This window comes from Nannobrachium achirus, assembly GCF_963921795.1.
Source record: "Nannobrachium achirus genome assembly, chromosome: 6".
Taxonomy (NCBI): Eukaryota; Metazoa; Chordata; class Actinopteri; order Myctophiformes; family Myctophidae; genus Nannobrachium; species Nannobrachium achirus.
In genome coordinates this window covers 42,092,484-42,117,855 of record NC_137815.1, presented here as the reverse complement: position 1 = coordinate 42,117,855, position 25,372 = coordinate 42,092,484, and the positions used below count along the sequence as shown (strand labels likewise).

The window sequence follows — 25,372 nt, the reverse complement described above, 5'->3', positions numbered from 1 at the left end:
TGAAGCCGTTTCTTTGCATCAGCAATGAATAGGAGCCTTTGGAGATTAGACGCTTTCTGATGCTGGCGGCCGAGTTGCATCATGGGATAATGTAGTGTTTTCGCTCACCAGCGGCCGCAGCAGCGCCTGTTTACCTGGTTACCATGGTAACCAGTTATCTCAGACAGTACTGTAGGTGCAGTCACGTGACTTCACCTGCCTAGATCTGTAGTACTATTATGAATAGATTTATGCCAGAAAAACATGGTTTGTTCAGTGAAAAGAATATTCAACACAATTCTTTGGACAGTTTAATGTTTTGATTGAGCAAATTAAAACAAAGTTTAGTCTCTAACAGATAACTTTTCAAATGATGTATAATGTGCGACTGCTTCTACAGTACTTGCAACTTCCTCTAACAGATAGCAAATATCATAAAGGTATGAAATATGAATGAAAACAGTAAATAAACAGCTGCAACCTGGTGTCTGGATTTATTTTTTCCCAAGAACAAAGAAATGCCTCAACAGTATACTGTAGGTAAAGTAAGTGGGTTGTCTCTGGGGGAAGGTTTATGCCTCAGCGGTGGTGGGGAGAGCTCTCACATAAACGGTTTTGGTGTTCAGACACTTCACGGCGGAATCGGCTGGTAGCTCTGAAAAGAAAAGAATAAATTAAAAGAATAATAACATGACAGTTTACATGTTAATTACATTGTAGGATGATATTCACCTCATTCAAGTAATTTTAGTGACTATAAAGTGAGATGTAGAGGGTGTGTGTGTGGGGGGGGGGGGGGGGGGAGACACCACAAACCCATGCAATTCAAAATAAAATAAATATCTAAAATACTAAATGAAAATCCTTTCCAACATTTCTCACCCACTGAGCTTCATTAAAAAACCTATTTAGTGGGCCTGTATGGTTTATTGAAAACATTATTTAGTCTGTTGGAAATCCCAATCAATTTGCTTAGCAAATATCAAACGCAAAAACAAAGTCTACTGTATTTACAGTAGACAAAGATTTGGGCTGAGTCATGAATTGATATGACATTTCCTGTGATCATCCCACCAGCTTATGATTTATTTTTGCACAGTGTAGGAGTGAGATGTGTTCCTTTTAATGAAGTTGACAACACAAGTTCAAGAGTTAAGATCACCCACTACATATCCGTGGTACCCCCCCCCCCCCCCGTCTACAATCACCACAGCATCAATTCACCTGTTTTCATGAGTTTAGTTTATTTCCATCCTCATCCTCACAAATCATTACACACTTTCTGGTTGATCGAAAAGGCATAGGCTGAAGCTCAAAGTTTATTTATGCTTTCACGAGTCATCTGTTCTTTTCTGCTTCACAACCAGAATGAAAACTGACATCTCAGTGTAGTTCCATAACACAGAGAGAGGCAAAGTAGGACTGTTATTATGATCTTATTGCTTATGGATTCTGAGTCTCTGCCCATCTGCCAGCATTGGCAACCGGAACTGTACAGTAATTGCACGGGATGTTCCAAGAATCAACAGGGCTCTCTGTAGTTCTACAGCTGCCTCGTTCCTCGCCTCGGTTACAAGGTTGGCACTACTCTGATGCTAACCACCCGGCTGAAGGCTATCTGTACGCTTCTGTCTGCCACATGATTTACCACCTCCTGTTTAACTGGAGCCTCTGTTAGTGCTAGTTAACCCTGACCTCTCAAGCCCTCTGTGCAGGAGTTAATGGCACACTCGACCCCGCGGCCTAGCAGCTCCGTATCGGAATGCAGTGTACACATAATGAGGACGCAGGCTGAGCCTCCAGTGAACTTGTTACAGATATGGTGCATATGCAGCCAGGAAAAAAAGCTGACATCACGAAAAAAACGTTAAAAAAAAAAAAAAAAAAAAAAAAGGGAATTATATATCATATCTATGTTGCCGCATTTCGCGTGAATATTGGATATGCCAAATAGTGTTCCAATTGGATCATTTTCACCCAACATGGAAGAAGCTGCAGTATCTCCCACTAGGATAGCCTTTGGTTTCTCTAAAACTGAACAACTGCCACTAATTGGTAATGGCTTCAGCAAGACCTTACGGGGTGACTGTAGCCAAGTGGGTAGAGAGGCCGTCTGGGAATCCAAAGGTCCCCAGTTCGACCCTCGGCTCACCCAGTCTACACGTCGAAATGTCCCTGAGCAAGACACTTAATTAACCCCCATGTGCTTTTCCCCTCCCCTAGGGACTAGTAAAAACTCCAGCTGTGGGACAGCACTGACCAAGTGTAATAAAGTGTGTGGAGTAGGGACCTGGGCAGAAAGGCTGTAGGTGCTTAACTCATACCTGCCGACACAGAAGCGACATTGAGACATGTTTAGGGGTTTCTAAAGGGGATGTTGTTTTTCTCTTAGAACTTATTACTGCAACACTGATTCACAACCTGTGGGCCGGTCTCTACTGGTGGGCAGTCAGAATATTGCAAGTGGCTACCAAATATTTGAAAAACACAAAATGTTAACTCATTTCCTGCGATCCCCGTCGAAACCGGAGATTTCCCGCTGTACCACTCTGCGATGCCCGAGGAGCATCATTATGAAACGATTAAAAGTATGGTCGCTGTATATAGCCGCTTCGGAGACTTTAGGCCCGCCCCCTAACTGTATCCGGTCGTATTTCCCGTTTGGACCGGATCTAGGTTTCCATATCCGGTCTGACGTCCAATCGCAGCTCTGTTCCGCGTTTTTTATTTTTATTTTGTAGCTGTTTGATTCTTTTACCCGCCTGGCATATGATCTGCGCACATATCGTCTGCTATGTGCGCGAACGTGTCCACGTGTTACCATAGCGCACAGCTGGCTGTTCCAATGTTTTTTCATGTAAACACTGGCGGATAAGCAGGGATACAGCGTGGCAACGGATATGTCTATTTCAATGGGGGGTTTTTTATTCGAAAGCTGTCACCGAGTCTACACGTCTACTAGATGAGTCGCGCACAGATAGTGCACGATGCGTGCGCGTGCCCACGTTAAAAGGTAAGGACAATTTGGCAGCTGCTTACTACAGCTATGTTTAAAATGGCAGCAAAATTGTTAATGATAATAATAATAATATAAATAAATAAACTGCCAAATGGCTGCCTTGTTTAAGTGGTGGGTCACAAACACTCAAGATTTTCAATTAAAGAAAAGGTTTGTAACCACTGTACTAGACTACACTATACGGTTTCCTCTTACCCTGAGTAAGGTCCTGATTCAGGTAGAGTTTGAGTCGTCTGTTCCGGAGCCCAAACACCTTGGCGGTCTCTGCCAGCAGGCCTGCGTGGTTCAGCCCGTTGTGACCCACTGGGTTCTCCAGGAGGAGGGTGGCAACCTCTCCAGTTAGGCACTCTGGGAGGAGGAGGAAACAATGTGTCAATGAACTGAAAGACAACAACACTAGGGATGGGCCATATGACTTCAAATCCATCATGATTCTTTCAAATCTTTGCATCGATTACGATTAATGAACGATTATTCTGTGGGTTTTATGAATATCGAATCAATGAAAAGCATTAATTAGAGCTTGTAACTTAATAATAACTACACTGGATACAATGGAACACCAGTTCCAAATCCAATGTATCCAATGTAGTTTTGGACATAAAAGGTCTGATAGAGAAGATATGAAAGGGGGGGTCCTTAAAATATAGTTACAGTACCAAAGTAAAAGTACTCAAACTTTTGAAAATGTGTCAAAATGTTTTGAAAAACATTTTGACACTTAACAAACTACAAGCACTCAACAGGACGCATTGTGAGCTTGTAGATGTGCTATTTTCGAAAGCCGAAGAATAAAATAGGGCTTAAGCAGTTAATGTAGGTTTCATACTATAAAGTTACAAAGTAACTAGTAACGGTCAAATAATTGTAGTGGAGTAAAGTGAAATATTTGTCTGAGATGTATTGAGTACAACTAAGTATATGTGGTGGAGAGAGTCGCAGCCCCAGCCTGAAGCCTCAAAAGTCTAGTATCTGCCTTTGTTCCATGGGGATATCCCTTTGGAGCGATGAATAAGATATTGGACTTTCGCGTGGGAGGCCCGGGTTCGAGGCCCGGGTGGGGCGGTCCGATTCACCGCCGTTACATTGGTGCCGTGACTCGGATCGGGGCTTCCCCGTAGGAGGAGGTCAAAGGGGGGTGAGTGTGGTGGAGAGAGTCGCAGCCCCAGCCTGAAGCCTCAAAAGTCTAGTATCTGCCCTTGTTCCATAGGGATATCCCTTTGTTGTAATGGTTAAGATATTGGACTTTCACGTGGGAGACCCTGGTTCGAAGCCGGGTGGGGAGGTTCGGATCACCTCCGTTACATATACACTACTAGAGTAATGAAAAATGGATATACTTTATATGAGGTTCGTACCGGCTGGCTGTGCGTTGCAGAGCATCAGGTTGATATAGGGACAGAGCAGGCCGTCTGTAGCGGGGGCAGGGCTAGGGGAGGAGCCTGGTGATGTCACTGACAGAGTTGTACCACTGAGAGCCTGAAGGTCTGATGCGTTCTTCAAGTCTGGGGGTGAACACGTACATGTGCACAGTCATAGGTATGCACAAACACATACCCCCACACCCACAGCATTCGCTACTTCTTCAATCACTGTGACCTTGATTCGGTAATGAGAGAGGTTACACAACAGAGACATAATCATGGATTGATACTGAAATACACTCATTCAACTCTTTAACTACAAGGCACATGTATGTCTTTACTGGAGAATATATTACAGTGAATTTGGGCAGAACATACCAAACAAGCAAGGTGACACATTGACACCCACCAGAGAGCCATTGCAAATTCCCCAGGGGGGAATTCATTAAAAATAATTAATTAAGGGGAAATAAATATATATATATATATATATACACACACACACACACACACACACACACACACACACACACACACACACACACACACACACACACACACACACACACACACACACACACACACACACACAGCATTTAATCAGAGTTATTCAAGAAATATATATAGCTGCATTAATAATTTCCTACTTGCTAAAAAAAAGTGAATTCGTCCTGTAGTGTGAGAACAAATATATTTCTGCTAAACACTGTAGACCTAAAATGTGTGCATTGAAACAGGTGATACCTATTCCATCCATCATGGCGTGCCAACTGGGTGCTTGTCAACGAGCGAGGCTAATATAACGGCTTCTCGTTGCGGGCACTCGCTCACCTGGCTGCTCGCTGTCAGCACGCCTCACGATACAAGGCCTCGCTGTCAGCACGCCTGCTTTGTTTTCGGTAATGTAAAAAGTCATGCATGTAAAACCATTCTTTATTCAGTTGAGAGTGAATAAAAGTGATGCCCCTACCTCTGCTCTGGACCCATCCAATCTAGCACTAACCACTTCAGAGCATTGAAAACCGGTCATAAGCCATAACCTATTCTGTCCATCACGGTTTGCCAACTCGGTTGGCGCGCTTGTTGGCACACGTGCCTTATTTTCAATAGTGAAGTAAAAAGTTATGCATGTAAAACCATTCTTTATTCAGTTGAGAGTGCAACAAAATGAGCACTCCACCTCCCTCTGGGTCATTAGGTGTGTAGCTTATTGTGGCGCTTAATATCTTTAAAGGTGCATTTCCAAATTCCCTATGACATAATTGTGCAAAATGAAAAAGAGTGCATGTATAATATTCAGTTGTGTGTGTATTTAGTTATTTGGGCTGCTCGAGGGAGGCTTGCAGAAAGGCGTCTACGTGTGCATATGTGCAGTATGTGATCATTCATTTCTCCACTGTATTTGGGGTCAAAACTAGGTCTCACCAGTCTTGCCGTTGAAGAAGGAGAGCTGGGTGCTGTTGGTTCCAAACACACTGCTGCACACCTCCCGAAGCGTGCTCATGTTCAGCCTGTTGTCTCCAACTGGGTTCTCCAAAAGAACCACCCCCTCTGTAGGACAACCAATCACATTTTTCATTGATCCTTGTCAATCAAGAAGGGGGACTTCTTACCACTAACTTGTTCAATCAAACAAAAGTTATTTTCTCTCACTCACAACTTCTGCTACATACCGTAAATTCTCTTATAGGAACCCGGGCTATTATTTGTCTCAAGAGTAGCGGGCACCAGGCTCTTGTTGGAAGCAGGACAGTATAAGAGACAAGGCTTTTATTCCTATTTCTCAAAAATATCAGAATGATTCAGATCAGATTTTTTTATTAGATACCGTATTTTTGGAAAAAAATATAAATATTATATATTATATATTAGGTTATTTATAAACAAAAGCGTTTTTATTGGAAAATCATCATAGAAAGGCTCATACAGAGATAACATTCTGCTGTATTGTATTGCATTAACCAATTCATACTGAAAATCAGCTCCTCATAATGTGTATCAGAATAGAATACAGTCCACACAGCATACTGCTGGGGAATAAAAAACACTACATTTCCCATCAAGCTCAGCGGCTCGTTTCGTCATTCAGATGCGACTCTCCCTGGTAAACAGGAACCACAGGATACTAGCATGGATACTAGTATAGCCGCATTAGCTTCATTGAGCTTCATTTACTGTTTGGATTAAACTTCCACGCTAAAGATCTCATGTGCGGCCGTCATCCACGCCGATGTTCGCGAGGACTACGCACACGCACGCGCCCCGGTAAGTTGCCAAAGTCATCCGTCTTTGCCAAACGGAACGTGAAATGAGCGGCGTCCAAATATCGCTGCGCAGTTTGTAGACAGTGTACGGTAAATCACCGTAACAGCTGGCTTGGGATGTGAGTGACAGTCAGACAGAGTGGAGAAAGGTACTCCTGAATGATACGTAACGTAAAAAAAAGAGGAAAAAGGAGGCTCTTATTGGAGCGTCGGCTCTTAATTACTTAATTCAATTGCGCACCCGGAAATTAAAGCAGGTCCGGTTCTTTATTAAATATAGGATATTATTAGAGCATTTACGGTAGTATGACTTTACTTTATTTGTTTATTTAGACGGGACACAGCATATTAATGAACAATACAAATCAATGTAATGTAGATACATCGGATTACATTATATTACATTATAATAAATAATAAAGTAATCGCATATCCCAGTTGGTAATTGCATACCTTGTTCCTTGTTGGCGACTTTGACCCTGAGATTGACATAGGAGCACGCAGGTCCATTCAGATTGATTTTGGGAGCTGAAGACCCCTTCAAAATGGTCAGCTCCAAATCTGAGTTCTTCAGCTGCAACAGGACAGACATTAACCATTTAAAACCCCCATGCGTTGTTGAGCGAAGTCCCAGCTATTTTCTGCAAGATTCCCCCACAATGTGGCTGCTTAAGTGGGTAAAAAAAGAGTTAAAATTAATACTGAGGATTTTACACAGGGATTAAAGCAAAACCCTATATACAAAATACAAAATCTCGTGAGTGAAAAGTTTTGTCAGGCCAAATCCCTCAGTGATTTGTGAAAGGACCCCACTCCAAACTATCAGCACAGATAGAGGCCTTTACCTTTGCTTTTATGATATCCAAGACCATTATGATTTTTCTGAACCGTATATAAATACACTTTCATTTAAAATAACTATTACTATAGGCCGGGGCTCTGCTATACCAGCCACAAGGGTTAGGGTTATGCCTGATTTATACTTGGTTGCGTACCGATGTCACATACCGAAACTAGCCGATATACAAGCTCACAAAGTGTCGCACTGCAGCGCGTTGTGAGCTTGTAGATGGGCTATTTTCGGTACGCAGTCTAAATCATCCTTTAGAGAAAGCCAAGATTTAGCCAACATAAAGACGTGCTTCAGTCGTGGCGACTGAGAACTTTAATACAGGTTTACAGTCTAGATTTGGGTCCCAGAGATTAAAATAAAGAAATAGGCCGGGTTAGGGTCTTTTCAAATCCCTGCCCGCAACATATAAACGTCTCTAACCTGAGTCTTCTCCTCCACGATGAGGCTGGCGTTGGAGGGGACCGGGTAGGGCAGCAGAGGAGCTTTGGTGGTGGCCAAGATGAACTCTGTGTGAGCCTGGATCACAGAGTCCAGGTCCAGGCAGCGGTAGTACACCGTTATTTCATCTGAAGGCACCAAGTGTGCCTGGATAGAGCAGAGACACGAGGAATGAGCAGAGAAAAATAAAACACAAATTTAGTCTTTTTCAATTACTATTGTAATTCTTTTAGGCTTTGAGATTTTCACAACGTGTGCATGATGAGTATAAAATAACATGTACGTGGTTAATCGATTTGTGGATGAATAAAGCATTTACATAATGTTTAAATAGTGCTTCTCGGTTAGTCGATTAAGCAGGAAAGTAATCAATACAGTGTATTCATCGATAATCCATGGCGTCAGCCATAGTGTGATATATATAACTAATAGAAGAGGACATAAGACATTTATTAACTGTTCAATCACAGCCTGTCCAGCTGCTGCTTCCTCCAACCTTGAGACACTCAAACATATTGATCTGATCCTAATTTACAGTGTGTGATTGTTGTGCGTGCACGCACGCACACACACGCACGCACACACACACACACACACACACCCTAACTTCAGTGTCACTCAAGGGCAGAGGAATAACATTAGTTAGATACAGAGAAGCAGTCAATCAATGGTGCAAGATTTATGGGCTGCTCCTGCCTAGTCAAGGTACTGACCTCATCCTGTGGAGATTCACACTGCAGTTGTGTGTGTGTGTGTGTGTGTGTGTGTGTGTGTGTGTGTGTGTGTGTGTGTGTGTGTGTGTGTGTGTGTGTGTGTGTGTGTGTGTGTGTGTGGCGCGCGTGCTTCTCTCAGAGCAAGCTAGAGAGATCATACAAAGTCCTATGCAAAACAATCTGGCCATCTTTTTCTTATAGCGCATGGGTCTTCAACAGGGGGTCCGGGACCCCTAGGGGGTCGTCAGAGTTACTACAGGGGGTCCTCCAAATCTTTCTCCTTTTTTATATTAACCACAAACCCTAGTGTCCATATTCGACAAAGAGGTTTGGTGTAGAGGGGAAAAAATAGCACACTAAGTACAGAGTGAAAGGTCAAGTTTATTATGTATCGACGGTTCAAGTGGTTAAATATCTGAAAACACAAATTGACATGAATCCAAAATACACTGATGATTGTGCTGTCAAACAATGAAACTAGGCCTATATGGAATGTATGAAAAGGTTGTAGGACAACCCTTCTTCATCTCTCTCTCTCTCTCCACTAAGGGGTCTGTGGCCTGAAAACGTTGGAAGACCCGTTATAGCGCATGGGTTGTGAACTTCCCCCGACCCAACCCCCACAAACGACCGCTTACAACAACTCGAGGAATTGTTACAAAATTAATTCCCATCCACCAGGGGTGGAAAAAATTCCTCCAAGATCTCGGTTTGAAATAGCAGGAGGAATTTAGCCTTGGCTGGGAGCCAGCGACCACCGCCACCATAGGACGGGGGGAAAAAAAACTCTATTTGTTTCTTGAAAAAACAAGAGGCTGATGGCTAATCCGTCTTTACTCTCAGTCTCAGACCACTTCAAAGCCTCAAAGTCAAAGTCTAAAAAAAATAAAAACATAAAACAAATAGGGCCAGTCCATAATTAAGCTTCCGTTAAGTCTGCCTTATGATGTAGACATTTCTCACTATGGCGCTGGAGTGGAAATACTTCAAGACTGCCTCGGCAAAATTAGCATGGGAAATATAGAGGGAGAGAGGAGGGGGAAAACAAAACAATGGGAACATGAATATATCCAGCATACTGTATACACTGTAGTCCAAATGAGTGTTGTTCATGACACCACACATGCCAACACAAGTGACATTAGTTTAACAGCGCATTTAATCCTGCCTCCAGTAGCTGCGGTATTTCATGTCCTGTCAAAATCAAAGTGTCATCCCTGCTCTGGCTGTCATACATTACAGCAGGGGTCTTCAACGTTTTCCCACCTAAGGGTCCCCTTGTTGAAGACCCATGCATTAAAGTATAAATCACTGTTTCCCAAATAATGGGTGGGGGGCATTTTTGGGCCGCAGACTCATTTTTATGGGTGGTGACTCTTGATTAAATGTCCATTTATTACGTTTTCTACAAGATAAATAAATACATTGAATCTACAAGCTCACGTGTGGCATTGTGACGACACTGTTGTACGACGGAGTATGAATTAATCATTATTTCCCCCCACCTTCTTTCGGAGCTTCTGGATGCGGTTGATGACCTCTCTTGCCACCCCTTCATCCAACATGGACTGGTCTGGGGATACATCCAACAGCACCAAGACCTACAGGAGGAACAGAACAGGACAGCAACATGGGGTGGGTGGGGTTATACCAGTGTTGTGCAGTGAGACAAGACCGGGTATGCCTTAGGACTTTACAAAAAGTTACCAATTGGTAAAAGTTACCAATTAATTTCCAAAACTTTTCCAGAATATTTAACCGATAACAGATAGCCGATCTACATGCTCACAACGCCTCGCGTTGCGAGTCGTTGTGAGCATGTAGATCTGCTATTTCTGCCATTTCTGCCTCTAATATTTGACAATTTGGCCAATGTTTAATTTGTCATTTCAGAGGTATTAACAAAATCAATAACCAAAGACAATGCATAGCATATTTTCCAAGACCTTCCAGGACCCTTGATCAATTCCAAAACTTTTCCAGTACTGGAAAAATATTTGTCTAATTTCAAAATATTTCCAGGAATTTCATGACCCTGGGAACCCTGTATGAATGAATCTTTCAATTTACTATATCAGCATTTTGTGCATTATTTACCAATACAGAGACGAATTCTATACCCTAATTATTTTTCAACTTTCAATCTGGCATCACTAATTTGGGCATATCATTATAACGTTACATTTTTGTAAGTGAAACAATAGCGAAAATAGCCGATCTGCAAGTTCATGACATTGTGATGCATTGTTAGCTAAACTATTATGCAAAAATAGAAGAAAGAAAGAGAAGAATTATTCCAAAGGGATCAATGTATTCTCACTGTTTGGCACTGTGAGCAGGTTCATACTGTATGTGGTCCTAATCAAAAATATTTTGTATTTTGATCTTCAAGGGAGACTTGTTTTTGTGGTCTCGGCTTACTATCAAACGTTTGCAAATAGGAGGCAAAATATGCAATTTTAACAGGAAGATAATACAGGGCATTGTGATTCAACAAAGGCTCACTGATAAAAAATAAATTCCAGCCTGCATAATGGCTTAATCCTTTCAACTCTTTATCTACATTTTCAGTTTTCAATTATAGATTATAAAATTGGCAGAAGATTCTCCTCAGGCCATTGAACCATCACGACTCACCCACAAGCTACGTGATGATAATACATGTTTGAGATGAAACCACAACAGCAATAGAAATAGAATATACAGTATTAAAAAAAAAAAGGAATCGCATGTGTCCTGTGATCCAGTACTAATGAGTCCAATGACTAATGTACTATTTTTACGTGTACGGTGCGCCCAAAGAATTCCAAGTGTTAATGTGCAAATTGGTGTTGCGCTACTAATAAGAGACCACGAACTAGGGCTGAAATGACTGGCATGTTCCATAAGGCTGAACTCCAGACAGAATATTATTGCACTCTGGAAAGGATGGGTAGAGAGGGAGAGAGAAAGACAATGAGAATGAGAGGAAGAGAGAGAAATCAACAGACGAACAAAGAGACATGAATAGAGGTAAAGAAACAAAAAGAGAGTGAGAAATTAACAGTGGGACAGGGAGAGAGAGAGAGAGAGAGAGAGAGAGAGAGAGAGAGAGAGAGAGAGAGAGAGAAAAGTGAACACGGATGAAGTGAGAGAGAGAGATGGGAACAGAGACAGGGTAGGACAGAACAAGCGCAGTGTGGTTTGTGTACAGTTGGGGGAGCAGTGATTAGAAAGAGCCTGTGGGCATATGCATACTGCTGGTTCCCACTTAGCCATGAAATTGTTTCCTACACTGAGTGCACAGGCACTGACAGCTGTGACATCGCCTCTGACTCCACCTGCTGGCTGTGTGTTCCCCTTTTGGTTGTTCTGTTCCGTCTATTACCAGGTACAGTAGGACACAGTGGTTCTCAACCTGTGGGTCGGGACCCCCAGGGGGGGAGAGGGGGCTAGATGACAGTGGAGTGACAATTTAAGAACTTTTAAAACATTTTAATACAAAAACACTATACTATATAACGGGTAAAAACTTGGCCAAATAGTCAAATAATATAAGAGGCAAAATTTGTGAAAAAGAGGCTCACACCGCCTCACAACACGCGAAATTGGTTTTGGGATTAAGCCTTTCAAAACATTTACATAATATTTATAGAATTTATTGAGCCTCTAGTCAGAATTGTTTCATGTAGATTTTCTTCATTTTGAATAGAGAAAATAGCAGCTACAAGCTGCATGTCTCATAGCATTGCAATGTGACGCACTGTGAGCTTGTAGACTTGTTATTTCTATTTCTTTTTAAAATATATTGATATTATACAATGATTATAAATTGCATATTTTGCCCCAAAACCTCGACAGGCTGTCTGTCAGTCTGTCCGTCTGTCAGTCTGCCCGTCACGTCACACTTTTCCCCAACTCATATCTCCGCCACCGTTGCCCCAATCCATGCCAAACTTTGCACACACACTCCTTGCCTGCCAATCCACAACCTCCACCCCTCCCGGGACCCCCGGAGCTCCAAGGACCCCCAGGGACCCCCTGTCGCCGCCGCCAAAAAGTGCTAAAATGACCAATGACCACCCCAACGGGGCTGTTCACAGGGAATTCCTAGGGACCACCGACTCCTGGTTCTCCAGAATGGATGCAAAAGTGGTCGCACCCCTAGTGGAGGACCCCCACCACTGCAGCGCACATAAAATGCCGTAACTCGGGCTAGGAGCGACCGGGTGTGTGGGTACCGGGGGCCGGTACCCACACACCCGCCTCGGTGGCGCCAAGAGAGCCGTCAACATGAATCTGTCCCATATAGCGCCACCATCAGGCCCATTTTTTCAAACACATTTTTGGACACTGCTCCTACAGATTTTGCCCTAAAATCACGCAAATCGGTACTCAGTATGTCTACACTCATGTCATCAACATGGATCTGTCCCATATAGCGCCACCATCAGGCCCATTTTTTCAAACACATTTTTGGACACTGCTCCTACAGATTTTGCCCTAAAATCACGCAAATCGGTACACAGTATGTCTACACTCATGCCATCAATATTGATCTGTCCCATATAGCGCCACCATCAGGCCGACTTTTTCAAACACATTTTTGGACACTGCCCCTACAGATTTTGCCCTAAAATTACGCAAATCGGTACACAGTATGTCTACACTCATGTCATCAACATGGATCTGTCCCATATATTTTTTCAAACACATTTTTTGGACACTGCTCCCACACATTTTGCCCTAAAATCACGCTGTGACCTGACGGTCGCTTATCTCCCGATTAGGGAGTCTTACTGGTTATAAATTGCATATTTTGCCCATATTGGTATCATTCTTTGCCAGTCCTTTCTTGGTATAGTCAAGTTTCCGTGCCCTGTGCAATTCTAGTTTTAAGAAGGATAAAAGCCAAACAGAAATGTAATTATTCATGTGTACGTTTCAATGTTCAATGCCAAAAGAAAACAATTCAAATCGTTCATCGCAATACCGGTATATATATTTATTTTCTTTAAAGATTCGTTTTTTGGGCTTTTATGCCTTTATTGGATAGGACAGTACACTGACAGGAAATGGGGACATGCGGCAAAGGTTGTCCGGATCGGGAATCGAACTTGCGACGCTGTAACGCATCAATGCCTATGTAGTATGCGCCTGGACCAGTAGGCCAGCGGGCGCCCCCATCACAATAATGTTTTATGACATTATCCCTGGAGTGATTACCTGTGCATCGGAGTGAGCCTCGTACTGCGCGGTAGAGCTCTGGTCGAAGGTGTACATGAGCCTCAGATCCTCCTCATGAAGCTCATGGCCGTCCACCATGATGGAGCCTGGAAGCAGCACACAGCAACATGAGCACACATCCTTTTATCCAATTATAAAATGTCTGTTAGAAGTTATGCATAATTATCAACGTAAAAGGGGGTTATGAGAATTAAGCCTTATAAGCGTATTATAATGCATTATAAATGTGCTTATAGTGCATTATAGACCTGACCTTTCAGTCTTGCCATAATTAGCTGAGACCGCCATGGGTCTATACATGTTCCCCTACTCTTCCCTCTACACCAAATCTCTTCACCAAAAATACACCATCTACAAATCTACTACGTGTAGCTTGTATATCTGCTATTTAAAAATAATAAATAAATCTTTAAGGTATTAAGATTTTCTTTTACACAAATCTTCCCTTCTGGGGGTCCCTGGAACAAAACATTTTCAGATTTTCCTCGGTCAAAAACATCAATCTGGGAGTCCTTGACGTGAAGAATTTTGAGAACCACTGTGTAATAACTAAAATCAATCTAGTCAGGTTTTACACCCCCTCCCACTGTTTTGCCAGGAGCCACATTTACCCATGTATGTGTTCTGAGTGAAAACCATGACCGCGTTCTCTTCCCGTCTCTGCTTCTCTCCTCCTCCCCCGCAGGGAGGGTGAAACAGTCAACGCTGTTCCTGTAATCCTGGATTTCAAAGCAATGATTTCCTGGCATAAAACCCTGGTCCCACCCCACCTTACCTTCAATTAAAGGACCACTTCACCTCTGGGACAACCAGATCTTATTTTATTGTTGTTTGGGACACGATCAACACAATCCTGAGTTATTTTTGTTTTCAATCTGTGTTTTTAGATATTTTAGTATTTCAGTATTTCATGTACTAGTGATGCATTTTGCATCATCGGTGATGTGTTTTGCATCATATGATGCAAAACTCATCACTAGTACTTGCTGAAATACTAAAATATCTCAAAAAACAGATTGAACACAAAAAATAACTCGTGTTGATCGTGTACCAAAAGACAATAAAATAAGGTGGTCTTTACATGCGGAGACGCGTTTTCATGACCCAATAAGATCGGGTTGTCCCAGAGGTGAAGTGGCCCTTTAACCACCTCTCCCTATTTTGAGAATGTCATCATTGTAGGCAAACATTTTCAGAATTGTAAAGACTTTTTTTTTTTAAATGTTGACAAATATTTTCAAAAATAGCCAATCTAAAAGCTGTAGGTGTTTTATTCATTTTTATTTTTCGGGTTGTCCCAGAGGTGAAGTGGCCCTTTAACCACCTCTCCCTATTTTGAGAATGTCATCATTGTAGGCAAACATTTTCAGAATTGTAAAGACTTTTTTTTTTTAAATGTTGACAAATATTTTCAAAAATAGCCAATCTAAAAGCTGTAGGTGTTTTATTCATTTTTATTTTTATAGGGCATAAGTGGTTATAATCTTTTCTTACCTAGGCCCGAGATGATGAGTTCAATGTTACAAGTAAGGCAGTCACGTTAGCTGGCTTCACACACTATGTGAGATACAGTACACTATTTATATATTATTATTATTTTTTTTATTTCTTTAGATTAAGAGTGTGGAGAGACACGGGTGAACCGATACCCAAGTGGTGTTAGGGCGGAATAGCGCATGGGCGGAGTAGCGCATGGGCGCAATGCCAGCGAGTCCCTTGTTTCATTCCCAGCTCACCCGCCCATTTGCTGAATGTCATCTCTCTACTCCCTCTCTTTCCACTATTGCAAATACAGGCTTAACTCAGTCGGTGCCATATTTAAAGTGGGATGACCTCTTATATTGCCGGTTCGCCAACAAAGGGTTAAAAAAATAGTGTGCACGCTGGTGCACACATTCGTGCACAGATCATGCACTATGCATGTGCATGCTTTTCACAGCTTTCAAACAAATAAATCCGCTTGGAAATCCGTTCAGGCATTCAGGAGAAAGGAGCCCTTATGTTTTCTTCAAATGTAAACAAACATGGCTGCCATGTTTGAAAGATGGGGTTGGTATGGGGGTTAAACATGCAATTTCGCGATCGCGATCATGCCTAGTACACTGTTGGAGGTCCAAAGATTTTTTTTTCAAAAAAAATGTTTTCAAATTTAAAAAAAAAAAAAAAAAAAAAAAAAAGACGTTCAGAAGACGTCTGGCAGGGAGGTCCATAGTGAAAAAGACGTTTTAAAGACGTTTTTATCATAGAAACTTCTTTTTTTGGCAGGGTATGAGTTAAAAAGGCCCCAGAAATGTTGGATTCTATCCTGGGTCCTCACAGCTCACAAGGAGCATGTGGACAGCGCACTAGTTAAGTCACCAGGCACCAAGAGAAAATAAATCTCATACGTTATTGGCCAAATTGGCACCCAGAGATTACTGCGACATCATAGTTGACAATTCAATGATTACATTTTTTAGTCCAATGGTGCATCAAGTAATGGCCCGGCTCAAAGCATCAGCTGTGACTGTTAGACCGTGATATCATGTCACAACCGTTTTGTTGTAAAAAAAAAAGAAGAAAAAAAAAGAAAAAGAAAACGTTCCACAAACTGGCTGAAGCCATGAACATTTCTTCTCATTTTACGACCCATTCCTTGTCATCATGACAAGATGCTTATACACTATAGGATACAAAAAATGGGTTCTACATCAGGACCAAACAAATATCCTCTATCACAGTCTTGGCGCTTATTTATGTGCATTCCACCTCCCAGCCTGTTCCTCCCTGCTCCATCGATCCTTATTTTTCTCCATCCTTCTACAAAATCATCTGGACTTCAAAGAGGTTCAGGAGATTGGAAATGGGAAATTCCCACAGCCCTGCTGACCTCCAGAGCAGTGATCCCCTGAGGCCCGCAATTCTCATCAGGTTTCCTTCCTAATTGGAGAGACAGGATACCTGAGACTGCTCCAGTCTCTCCCTCTGGCTCTTATTACTGTTTCAGGGCAGTTTTGCTTTGGTAATCTGATGCAAAATGTCCGTTTTAAGCTTAAAACCCTTAAACCGGACGACTATTTTGTTCTTAAGCACTTAAACCCTCGACTTAAAGTCTCCACCGCTGTTCTCGTTGCCTTCTGGTTGTCTACAGTTCTGAAACACGCTTCTGACCTTCCAAAGAGAAACAAAACAAAACACTGAAACATATTTTTTGCAGTGCTGTATCTATATTTCACTTTGAATGCATCAGCACCTTTTTTTCTAGTAGTCCGCTCTCTACTTTTTTATGCTTTTAAACCTTTTTTTCCTATTTTTTTAATGTGTCTTGTTTTTAAATGTGAAGCATCATGAGTTGTGGTGAACGGTATTTTGTTCCCCTGAACGTCTTGTGTGTATTGTGGAAGTGACAATAAACAGATTCTGAGGATGTACGTCTTGCTCCCAAGTACTTCTCGAATACTGGTTAGAATTTGCGTCTTTGTTCATTAGTCATTGTTTTATAGGCTTTCAGACACTCATCTGTCTTCGGGAATTTCACTAGTTCTTGGTTTGCTAAATGTGCCTTTTACCCCTTTTACACAATTATACCTGTCTTCTGGAAGGCCTCCAGCTGTTCATTGGTCAGCTCCTTGATGGAGGCGGTGACAGCTTTGAAGGCCCCCTTCAGTCTCTTGCCCAGCACCATGTGGTCAGGCTCTGCCCTCAGACGGATGGCATACTTGTTCTTGTCAGTCGATAGAGTCAGCTGGCGCACATTCAGCTCCTGAATGACCACACATGCGCACACAGACACGCGCACGCACGCACGCGCACACACACACACACACACACACACACACACACACACACACACACACACACACACACACACACACACACACACACACACACACACACACACACACACACACACACACACACACACACACACACACACACAGGAAAGGCATGGGTAAAGTTAGACAGTGTACTGTAATTGGGTTTGGACAGGGTCAGTTCCCAATGGTAGAGTTGGAGAGACAGAATGAGACAAAATGAAGTGCAATGATGCAGAGTGCAAAATTGCCATCCAGCCATCACTGTCACTCAGAGTAGCCTATAAACCTGTGAGTCACACAATGAATCTTCAGCAAGCCATTCCTCCTGGCCATTCAGACAGACAGACAGACAGACAGACAGACAGACAGACAGACAGACAGACAGACAGACAGACAGTACCTCTGCCCCCCCAGTTCAATATGATCAATAAAGTTCCAACGTAGGAAGATTTAAGGCTGCATCAAACTCCTTGATGATTGGCAACGAAGTACAGGAAGGCAATAAGAACACAATTACATTAACTGTTCTGCTGCTGTAGACGATCCTCACCGTCATTCAAATCGGTGACTACATGACGCCGTTGGGCGTGCACGCGAAGTGAAGCTCCTCCATGTTAAGTCAATGGAGAGGCCCATAAAGAGACTTCATTTAATCCAAAAGAGCCATTTTGAGCCATTTTGCACCAGATCTGATGTAAACAATACACACGGCAGGGCGCAGCCATGTTTCTCTTCTCGGCTCACACTGTCATGTGACTAGATGACCTAATCGTTGCCGTCAAGTGATAATCCAAAAAAACAAAAACAACCCCCTTCCAGCCCTTCAAAATAATAGCGTCGGCCGACGGAGGAAACGGCGCGGCACCAAGGCAACAAGCAACCTTCAGATTAAGAGGCACGAGTTGTGTTAAAACAATGCATTGCCTTGCCAAAATCTGGCACAGATGTTTTAAGGTGTGCTCCTGAATTACAGTTTTATTTCTGCAATCTTTAATAAATGATGTTGAAATCTCTAAGAGAAATGATGTGAAAGGGTGTCCAAGGGTGATCCCATCTATCCAGGAGTCAACATTTAAGTTCTAGCACTGTATAGTCGACTGGATTTAACGTTCAGCCACATCGAGCACATCAGAGAACTCAGTTTCAACAAGCAAAAAAAAAACATTCAACTTGGTCTGAAGCGTGTTGCCAGCTTTACAGAGAGATAGCAGAGTTACACAATAGTCAGTAAAGCTAAACATTTTAGGCTTGACACCTTATTGAGTAATTTCATAATAACATGTCATTAGAGCAAAGAAACCCAACAAAATGGATCAGAATTCTTTTCAACCTAAGCATAAAGTACAATTCCAGTAAGAAGGCTAAGGGTGAAAAACCTCACCCTTGCGAGGTCGCGCCATCTGTCTTGGCCATATATGGTTTCTGTTAGTGTGGTTCTCCTAACAGGGCATCATGTGGGATACGATCCCTTTCATGCCCATATATGGAGATCCCTAACAGAATCCCTTTTATGCTAATATATGTAGATTCCCTCACTGAGTATCTGACATCACTGTGATGTCACCTGTTTATAACCAGTGTCACCCGTACACGGACAAGCTGTGACAGTTCTGATAGTAAACTGCGACCTACGGTTGCAACAAACCTTAAAGAGGCGGTGCCATAGTTTTGTACTTTTACTGTTTTTCATTTGTCTAGGAGGTTGACAGTACTTCATTAGACCCCCTGGTGTGATTGTTATGAGCAATTATGCATTCTCTTTGTATTTGTTTTTTTCCCTGTAGGCTGCCACCTTGTGGGTCAAAAGGGCCGGTCCAAAAACACAGATACAATTACATCATAGAATCAACCCCTCCCCTAATTACCATTCACCCAACACTGTGGGTGTGGCTAACTTCAGCTGGGTCACCACCCACCATGACAACCAGGCATACTTAATGAACTGGTGGGTGTGGCCACATAAAAACCTAATTTCAACTTTTTCTGTACACTTTTTTGGAAAAAAAATCTTCCTCCTAGTATAATCATAATAGTTGATAATCATGTTTTAGAGGAGGAAAGAATCATGGCACCCCATCTTTAACCCAGAGTGTATCTGCATCACAGACCTCAACACACATGGACAGTATTCTGAAAACCATCCCTGATACAATGTAACTGCCCAATGCCAAGCCAAAGTCACGACCTCTGATTTCCAGTCAGCAAGGTTGTTGCCTGGGATGAAAGACCTTAGCTGCTCCCAATTCTGATAAAATAAACCTTGTTTACTGGAGGGATGGAGGAAGTCAGTGAGGTTAAAAGCACCCCCTTTTTTTCTTCCACTAGAAGTGAAACCGTTTTGTGTGATAAGAAGTGGCTAGGCCTGAGATTAAGCTGCCACAGAGGAGTGGAAGAGGTGAACTATGACCACTCAGATTAGTAACCCACTGAAGGGCTCTTCAATTAAAAAGAAGAAGAAAAAAAAAAGACAAGAGAATAGAAGAAAATAAAACCGAGGTGCACTGCATCATGCATGTGTACGTATTTTGCGAGCTTGGTTTGTGGTTTGACAGTGCTGTTCTCAATGAAGACAGCCATAGCTGAATAGGTAGAGAGGCCGCCTGGGAACAAAAGGTCCCAGGTTCGCTTCCAATCAGCTGGGTTAAGCTGAAAACGGAATTTCCTCTGCGGGATCAAGGAGGTCTAATTTTGTGTGTGTGTGTGTGTGCGCTGAGAAGTGACATACGGTAGTTGTATATAAAAATAGAAATAAAATCTTAATTTGGTGAAACAAGGATGCTTCTTGTCAGCAAAACCGAGTGATTCAAGTCTATTTTGTACATAATTATGTTGCTCAACTGTGGAAATTCAAGTGTGTAAGTGGAGTTGGTAGTCTCCTCTTCTTCTCCTATTATTTGTAAGTACAGTGGATCTCTAACCCAGATTCATATACAGTACAAAGTTATCAATGGGTTTAGAGTGTAGAGAGGGCAAACCAGGCATAAATGGCATTTTCTGATTAACAAGTGCCTAGTGCATTTAAGTGCATCTGCACAGTCTGGCAAAGACACTGCTTTGAAAAGTAAATGACTAAAAACGTAATCATACCAGTTCAATTCCTTGGGACGTAATAGCATAGCTACACATCAAAAGTCAATCAGTACATGACACACATCTGTAATACAAATCTAACCCGAGAAAGGATATTAATAAAACGAAACCCAATTACAGATTCCCCCAAAGTGCATTATCAAAGCAAAGGGAAGCAAAGTAATCAGAGACTGCATGCTCACCTCCAGGATGTATTTCTCAAGAGACTGGATGTCTTTGAGAGCTTCAGGGTCCTGGTGGATCACAACCACCTCCTTCAGAGGGTACTGGAAAACACACACACACACACACACACACACACACACACACACACACACACACACACACACACACACACACACACACACACACACACACACACACACACACACACACACACACACACACACACACACACACACACACACACACACACACACACACACACACAGGGCTTTCAGATTTAACCATTTCTTAAGTTTAAAGGGATAGTTCACCCCCAAAATGACTTTTTTTCTATTGTTTACTCACCCCATGGAGACTTGAATTCATGGATATAAGTTTTTGTCACATTCCTACGCCAATAATTTGAGGAGACTCTTTGAGTCTCAATAGTGAACAAAGCAGGCTCTGTGTCTGCCATGGGTAATTGATTTTATTTTTTTTAATTAATTTACATTTACACTTTTTTTGAAATAATAGGAAAGGCAAAAAGTTCAGAACAATATTCACAAGACCCATAAAAATGGTTGTGTGACCCAAAATCTACGTCCAAAGCCATTGTTTGGTAAACACCTCTGTATGCCACTCCATAGAACCATATGAAAACAGTGGGTGCACTTGGTTAACTGTACATCATGCTGAGGGTGCCAACCTACCTTTACAGGTAGCGTCTTCCTGTCTCGGATCACTCTGCCCAGCTCGATCACTGACTGCATCTGGGAGACGGCGCTCTCGATGCGCTTGTCTATCAAATCCTCCCTTCAGAACAGAAAGGAGAAGTCAGAAATTAAGTTGATGGACAGCGTGTTATCACCACTTTGTACGGTAGTCGACGGGGCGAGAAAGTATAAAGTATGCTTTGCTTGTTTGAATGTAACAAATGGATGAATACTGACAGGGAATGAGACTATGCTTAAGCACATCAAGCCTAGCATCCCTATTCTGGGCAACATCTGAGCATTACAATATGGTTATGACAGCTGTAGAGTAAATGTGTGTTTGAATTCAAGAGTGGAAATGAATGATAAATACAAAGACGTGTTTAAGAAGTAGCAACATAGGCATTTAGCAGACTTTGGCACTGGGTTAGTGTCCCTGGGCTGGCTTACAGCTGGGAATTTAACACACTATGCTGTTGATCAAGATGGGCCTCAGGCTGTGTTGTTCAGTTCTGTTTGTGTCACTCTTTGTTAGTCGCCCCCTCTTTCATCCATCCTGCCTTCAAAAAGGACACATCAACACAGTGCCACCCCCAGATAAAAACACCAAGCAGGATAATTGATGGACCTGTGACCTTATTTAGACTTTTTAAAGATAGGTGTAACTAACAAGAAGGCTGCAGGGGAGTGTGCTGCACACACTTAAAAACTGAAAGTAAAATAATTTGTGCTCGCTTTCCACATTATCGAACAGCTCTATTCTAGTTGTTTTAGCAAGGGGCTGATTTTGCGTGCAGCAGTGGAAAATGCATCTTCTGTGATTCACTTTCGTGATACCACAAGAAAGACCTATCAGTTATATTAGCCGCACATACGAGAATTATTATTCTGGCAAACAAAAGAAAAAAGGAAATGATTCTTTCAGAAACAAGCAAAATAATCCACCATAATTTGATTATTGCTTACAACGAGGACAACTAAAGGGGACAAAATGGACTTGGCAGCAAATTACAGAGTATAAAGTAGATAATTAATGTAAATACAGTCTGACAAGAACACAATGCTTTGTATGCGCAGAGGTTGTTGAGGCCCGCAAGAAAGAGCAACACTGGTGGTACAAAATGACAGCTAGCTGTCCGCAGTGGGCTGACCACAAGACACAAAGCTGGACAAGACACAAAGAGAACAGCTACTGGGGGGGGGGGGGGAACAGCACCAACCAGGCCACAAATGTCAACAGCCTACACTTGTTGACAGCCTAGACTTTGGCAGTCTTAGCCAATTGGAATGGGATATGAAAAATTGGACTCTTGATCACGTGACCCCAGAGATAATGTCTACAGATTTCTGTGAGTTTTTGAGTAGTAGCAAGAAGAAAACAATATGGCAGAAAACAAACAGGGCCTACTGTCCACCCCCGCAAACTTTGAATGCCATAATAGGCAATGGAATATGAGAAATGTGAAAATCCGCCTTGATCACAAAAGTATAAAGATAATGTGTACCGATTTGCGTGAGGTTTGGACAAAATCTGGTGACCTATAAAGCTGGGTTCAAACCTGGATGGTTTGAGCGGCGCAAACGATCCGAACGGGGCGGCGCGAACGATCGCCTCGTATCTTCGCCCCCCCACTTGGAAAATCAAACTGAAGCGACCTTCGCTTCACCGCACTCCACCCATCGTGTCCTAACAGCCAAACAGCGTTGATGTTGTCCGGAGACACGGAAATGTTTTTGGTGTTTGGTGTTGGGACTTTTTCCGGGTGTTTCGCCTTGATTCCAACGGTGACATGATTTTTTACCAACGCGGACCTGCACGACCAAAGTGAAGCGATAGAACCGACTAGAATAGAAGAAATAGCTTCAGGTTTGGACGCAGCTTTAGAGGACAATTGGAACATGTGGGGTGGAAGTCCTTCCTTGGACAACTGGGAGTGTTTGTGTAGTTTCCCGCCAATCGGTCCAGCTGTGTTTGTAGCATGTGGTTCAAAACCGCCCCCTCCAGGAAACTTTGAAAGCCAATCGCATTTAATCAGAATCAAAAAATGGATATCATAGAATAATAGATACATCTTGACTACAGACTAAGGTGTACCAATTTGGGTGAGGTATGGACAAAATCAAAACATGAATCAGACTGTGACAGCTCCACCATGAGGCAGATTTGAAAAATATAGGGCCACTCCTGCAAAGTTTAGAAGCCAATCTTGGCTAATCAGGATTGAATATATATATATATATTTTTTTTTTACAGATCCGAAAATTATCCTACTACAGACCTGCCAACCCTGGCAAATTTTTTTGAGTACTCATGCGCGGGCACGAAGCGCCCGCGCAGCGCCCGCGGTGCAATTTTAGTTGTTTTCCCGCACAAAACAGCGTATATTTTGGGGGGTTCCATGCACCTTTTTGGGTGGGACCTTTACAGTTATGTTAACAAAATTTCACACCAGAAATGTAGCACATTGCATGTCTTGACTTACACTAATAGGAGGAGGCAAGATGTTAGAACAACCTTTTAAATAAAAATGCCATTTGGTCTGGAGAAAAAGTAGGCTAGTATTACCAGGCAATACAGTAATGTTGCTATGGCAATATTGTTGACAAATCTTTAATAAAATATACTAACTGCACTTGCTCAGAGTTAGTTAACAATAGACTAGCAAAACAGTCTCACCAGTGACTTAATGAATGAACATACATCAACATAATCATGTTATTCAAATAGCAAAATAGCTTTACATTGTCAGGTAGGCTATTTACCTTTAAATATTTACCTGTGTCTTTGTTAAACAATGTTAATTGAGCAGCCTAAATAAAACCACCTTTCTGTGCATGATTTGCATGAAGTTGAAAGTATTCAACTCATGTAGGTTTCTAGTGCATTCATTAATTGATATATAGGCCTACATTGTGTATAGATCACATACCGTCTAGTCTGTATATTCATTCATAGAGGATACAGGCTACTCATTGTTAACAAACCATTAATGTCTTTGTCACAGGTGATAAATAACTTGTTCACCTTTAATGTTTTTGACAATACATATAGTCCTCCTAATTCATTCATTCATACTCATTTAGAGATAGCTTTAGAGATGGATATTTACTCTAAAGCCCAATCATGGTCAATGTATGTTCCAGTTTACTGTACTACGACCTGCGTCACAAGTTTTCCGACTTTGCTCGCGTGCAACACCGTCGTATGACGAAGTACAGTATAACACGGGCTTCATACACAACAAGCTGTAGCGGTGGCGACCGCAATTTAATAGTGTAATATTATTGTACGTTTATATATTACCTGTTATACTACAGGCAGCATTGTGGGGGGCGAATTGTCCCTGTGCAACTGCATCGACTCCGACGACTCACACGACTCCGACGACTCACAACACGGCCGTGTGACGACTCACACGGCCGTGTTGTGCGACGACTCACTCGCACAACACGGCCATTCTCCGTTTATCTAAATTAATCTGATTAATATCGCCGATATATGTACAAACCGAGCGGCGACAGCTGACTACACGCTGACATGAAACCAAAACAAACCGCTTTCCATCCGGTTAAATTCTTCTTCTGACGACAAAAAAAGAACATACCTTCTGTTCTAGTGCTCCCCAGCGCCATGCGCCCCATTCACACACCATTCAAGTGGTGCCTGGGAGGAACTACACGGCAGGGACCAAAAATGTTTCACTTCAATAGTGTGCTGCAGATGCGTGCGCTGCAGATCCCCCAAAGTTGCGTAGCAATGAGGGGAAAT

At 42.3% G+C, this 25,372-nt stretch overlaps 1 protein-coding gene across 1 annotated transcript in view; it reads right to left on the bottom strand.

Annotated features, from left to right (window-relative positions):
- Positions 1-286: 286 nt before the first annotated feature.
- The window catches only part of iars1 (isoleucyl-tRNA synthetase 1), an 86,201-nt gene continuing 61,115 nt past the window's right edge, over positions 287-25,372 (bottom strand). Inside the window, exons 24-34 of the mRNA XM_080729003.1 lie at positions 21,601-21,703; positions 20,926-21,009; positions 17,424-17,598; positions 13,836-13,942; positions 10,136-10,231; positions 7,900-8,064; positions 7,080-7,200; positions 5,788-5,913; positions 4,357-4,503; positions 3,194-3,346; positions 287-634 (exon numbers count right to left, since the gene is read on the bottom strand). Coding sequence (XP_080585129.1) covers positions 552-634; positions 3,194-3,346; positions 4,357-4,503; positions 5,788-5,913; positions 7,080-7,200; positions 7,900-8,064; positions 10,136-10,231; positions 13,836-13,942; positions 17,424-17,598; positions 20,926-21,009; positions 21,601-21,703 — 1,360 coding nt within the window. The 3' untranslated portion in view covers positions 287-551. The remainder of the gene's footprint in view (positions 635-3,193; positions 3,347-4,356; positions 4,504-5,787; positions 5,914-7,079; positions 7,201-7,899; positions 8,065-10,135; positions 10,232-13,835; positions 13,943-17,423; positions 17,599-20,925; positions 21,010-21,600; positions 21,704-25,372) is intronic.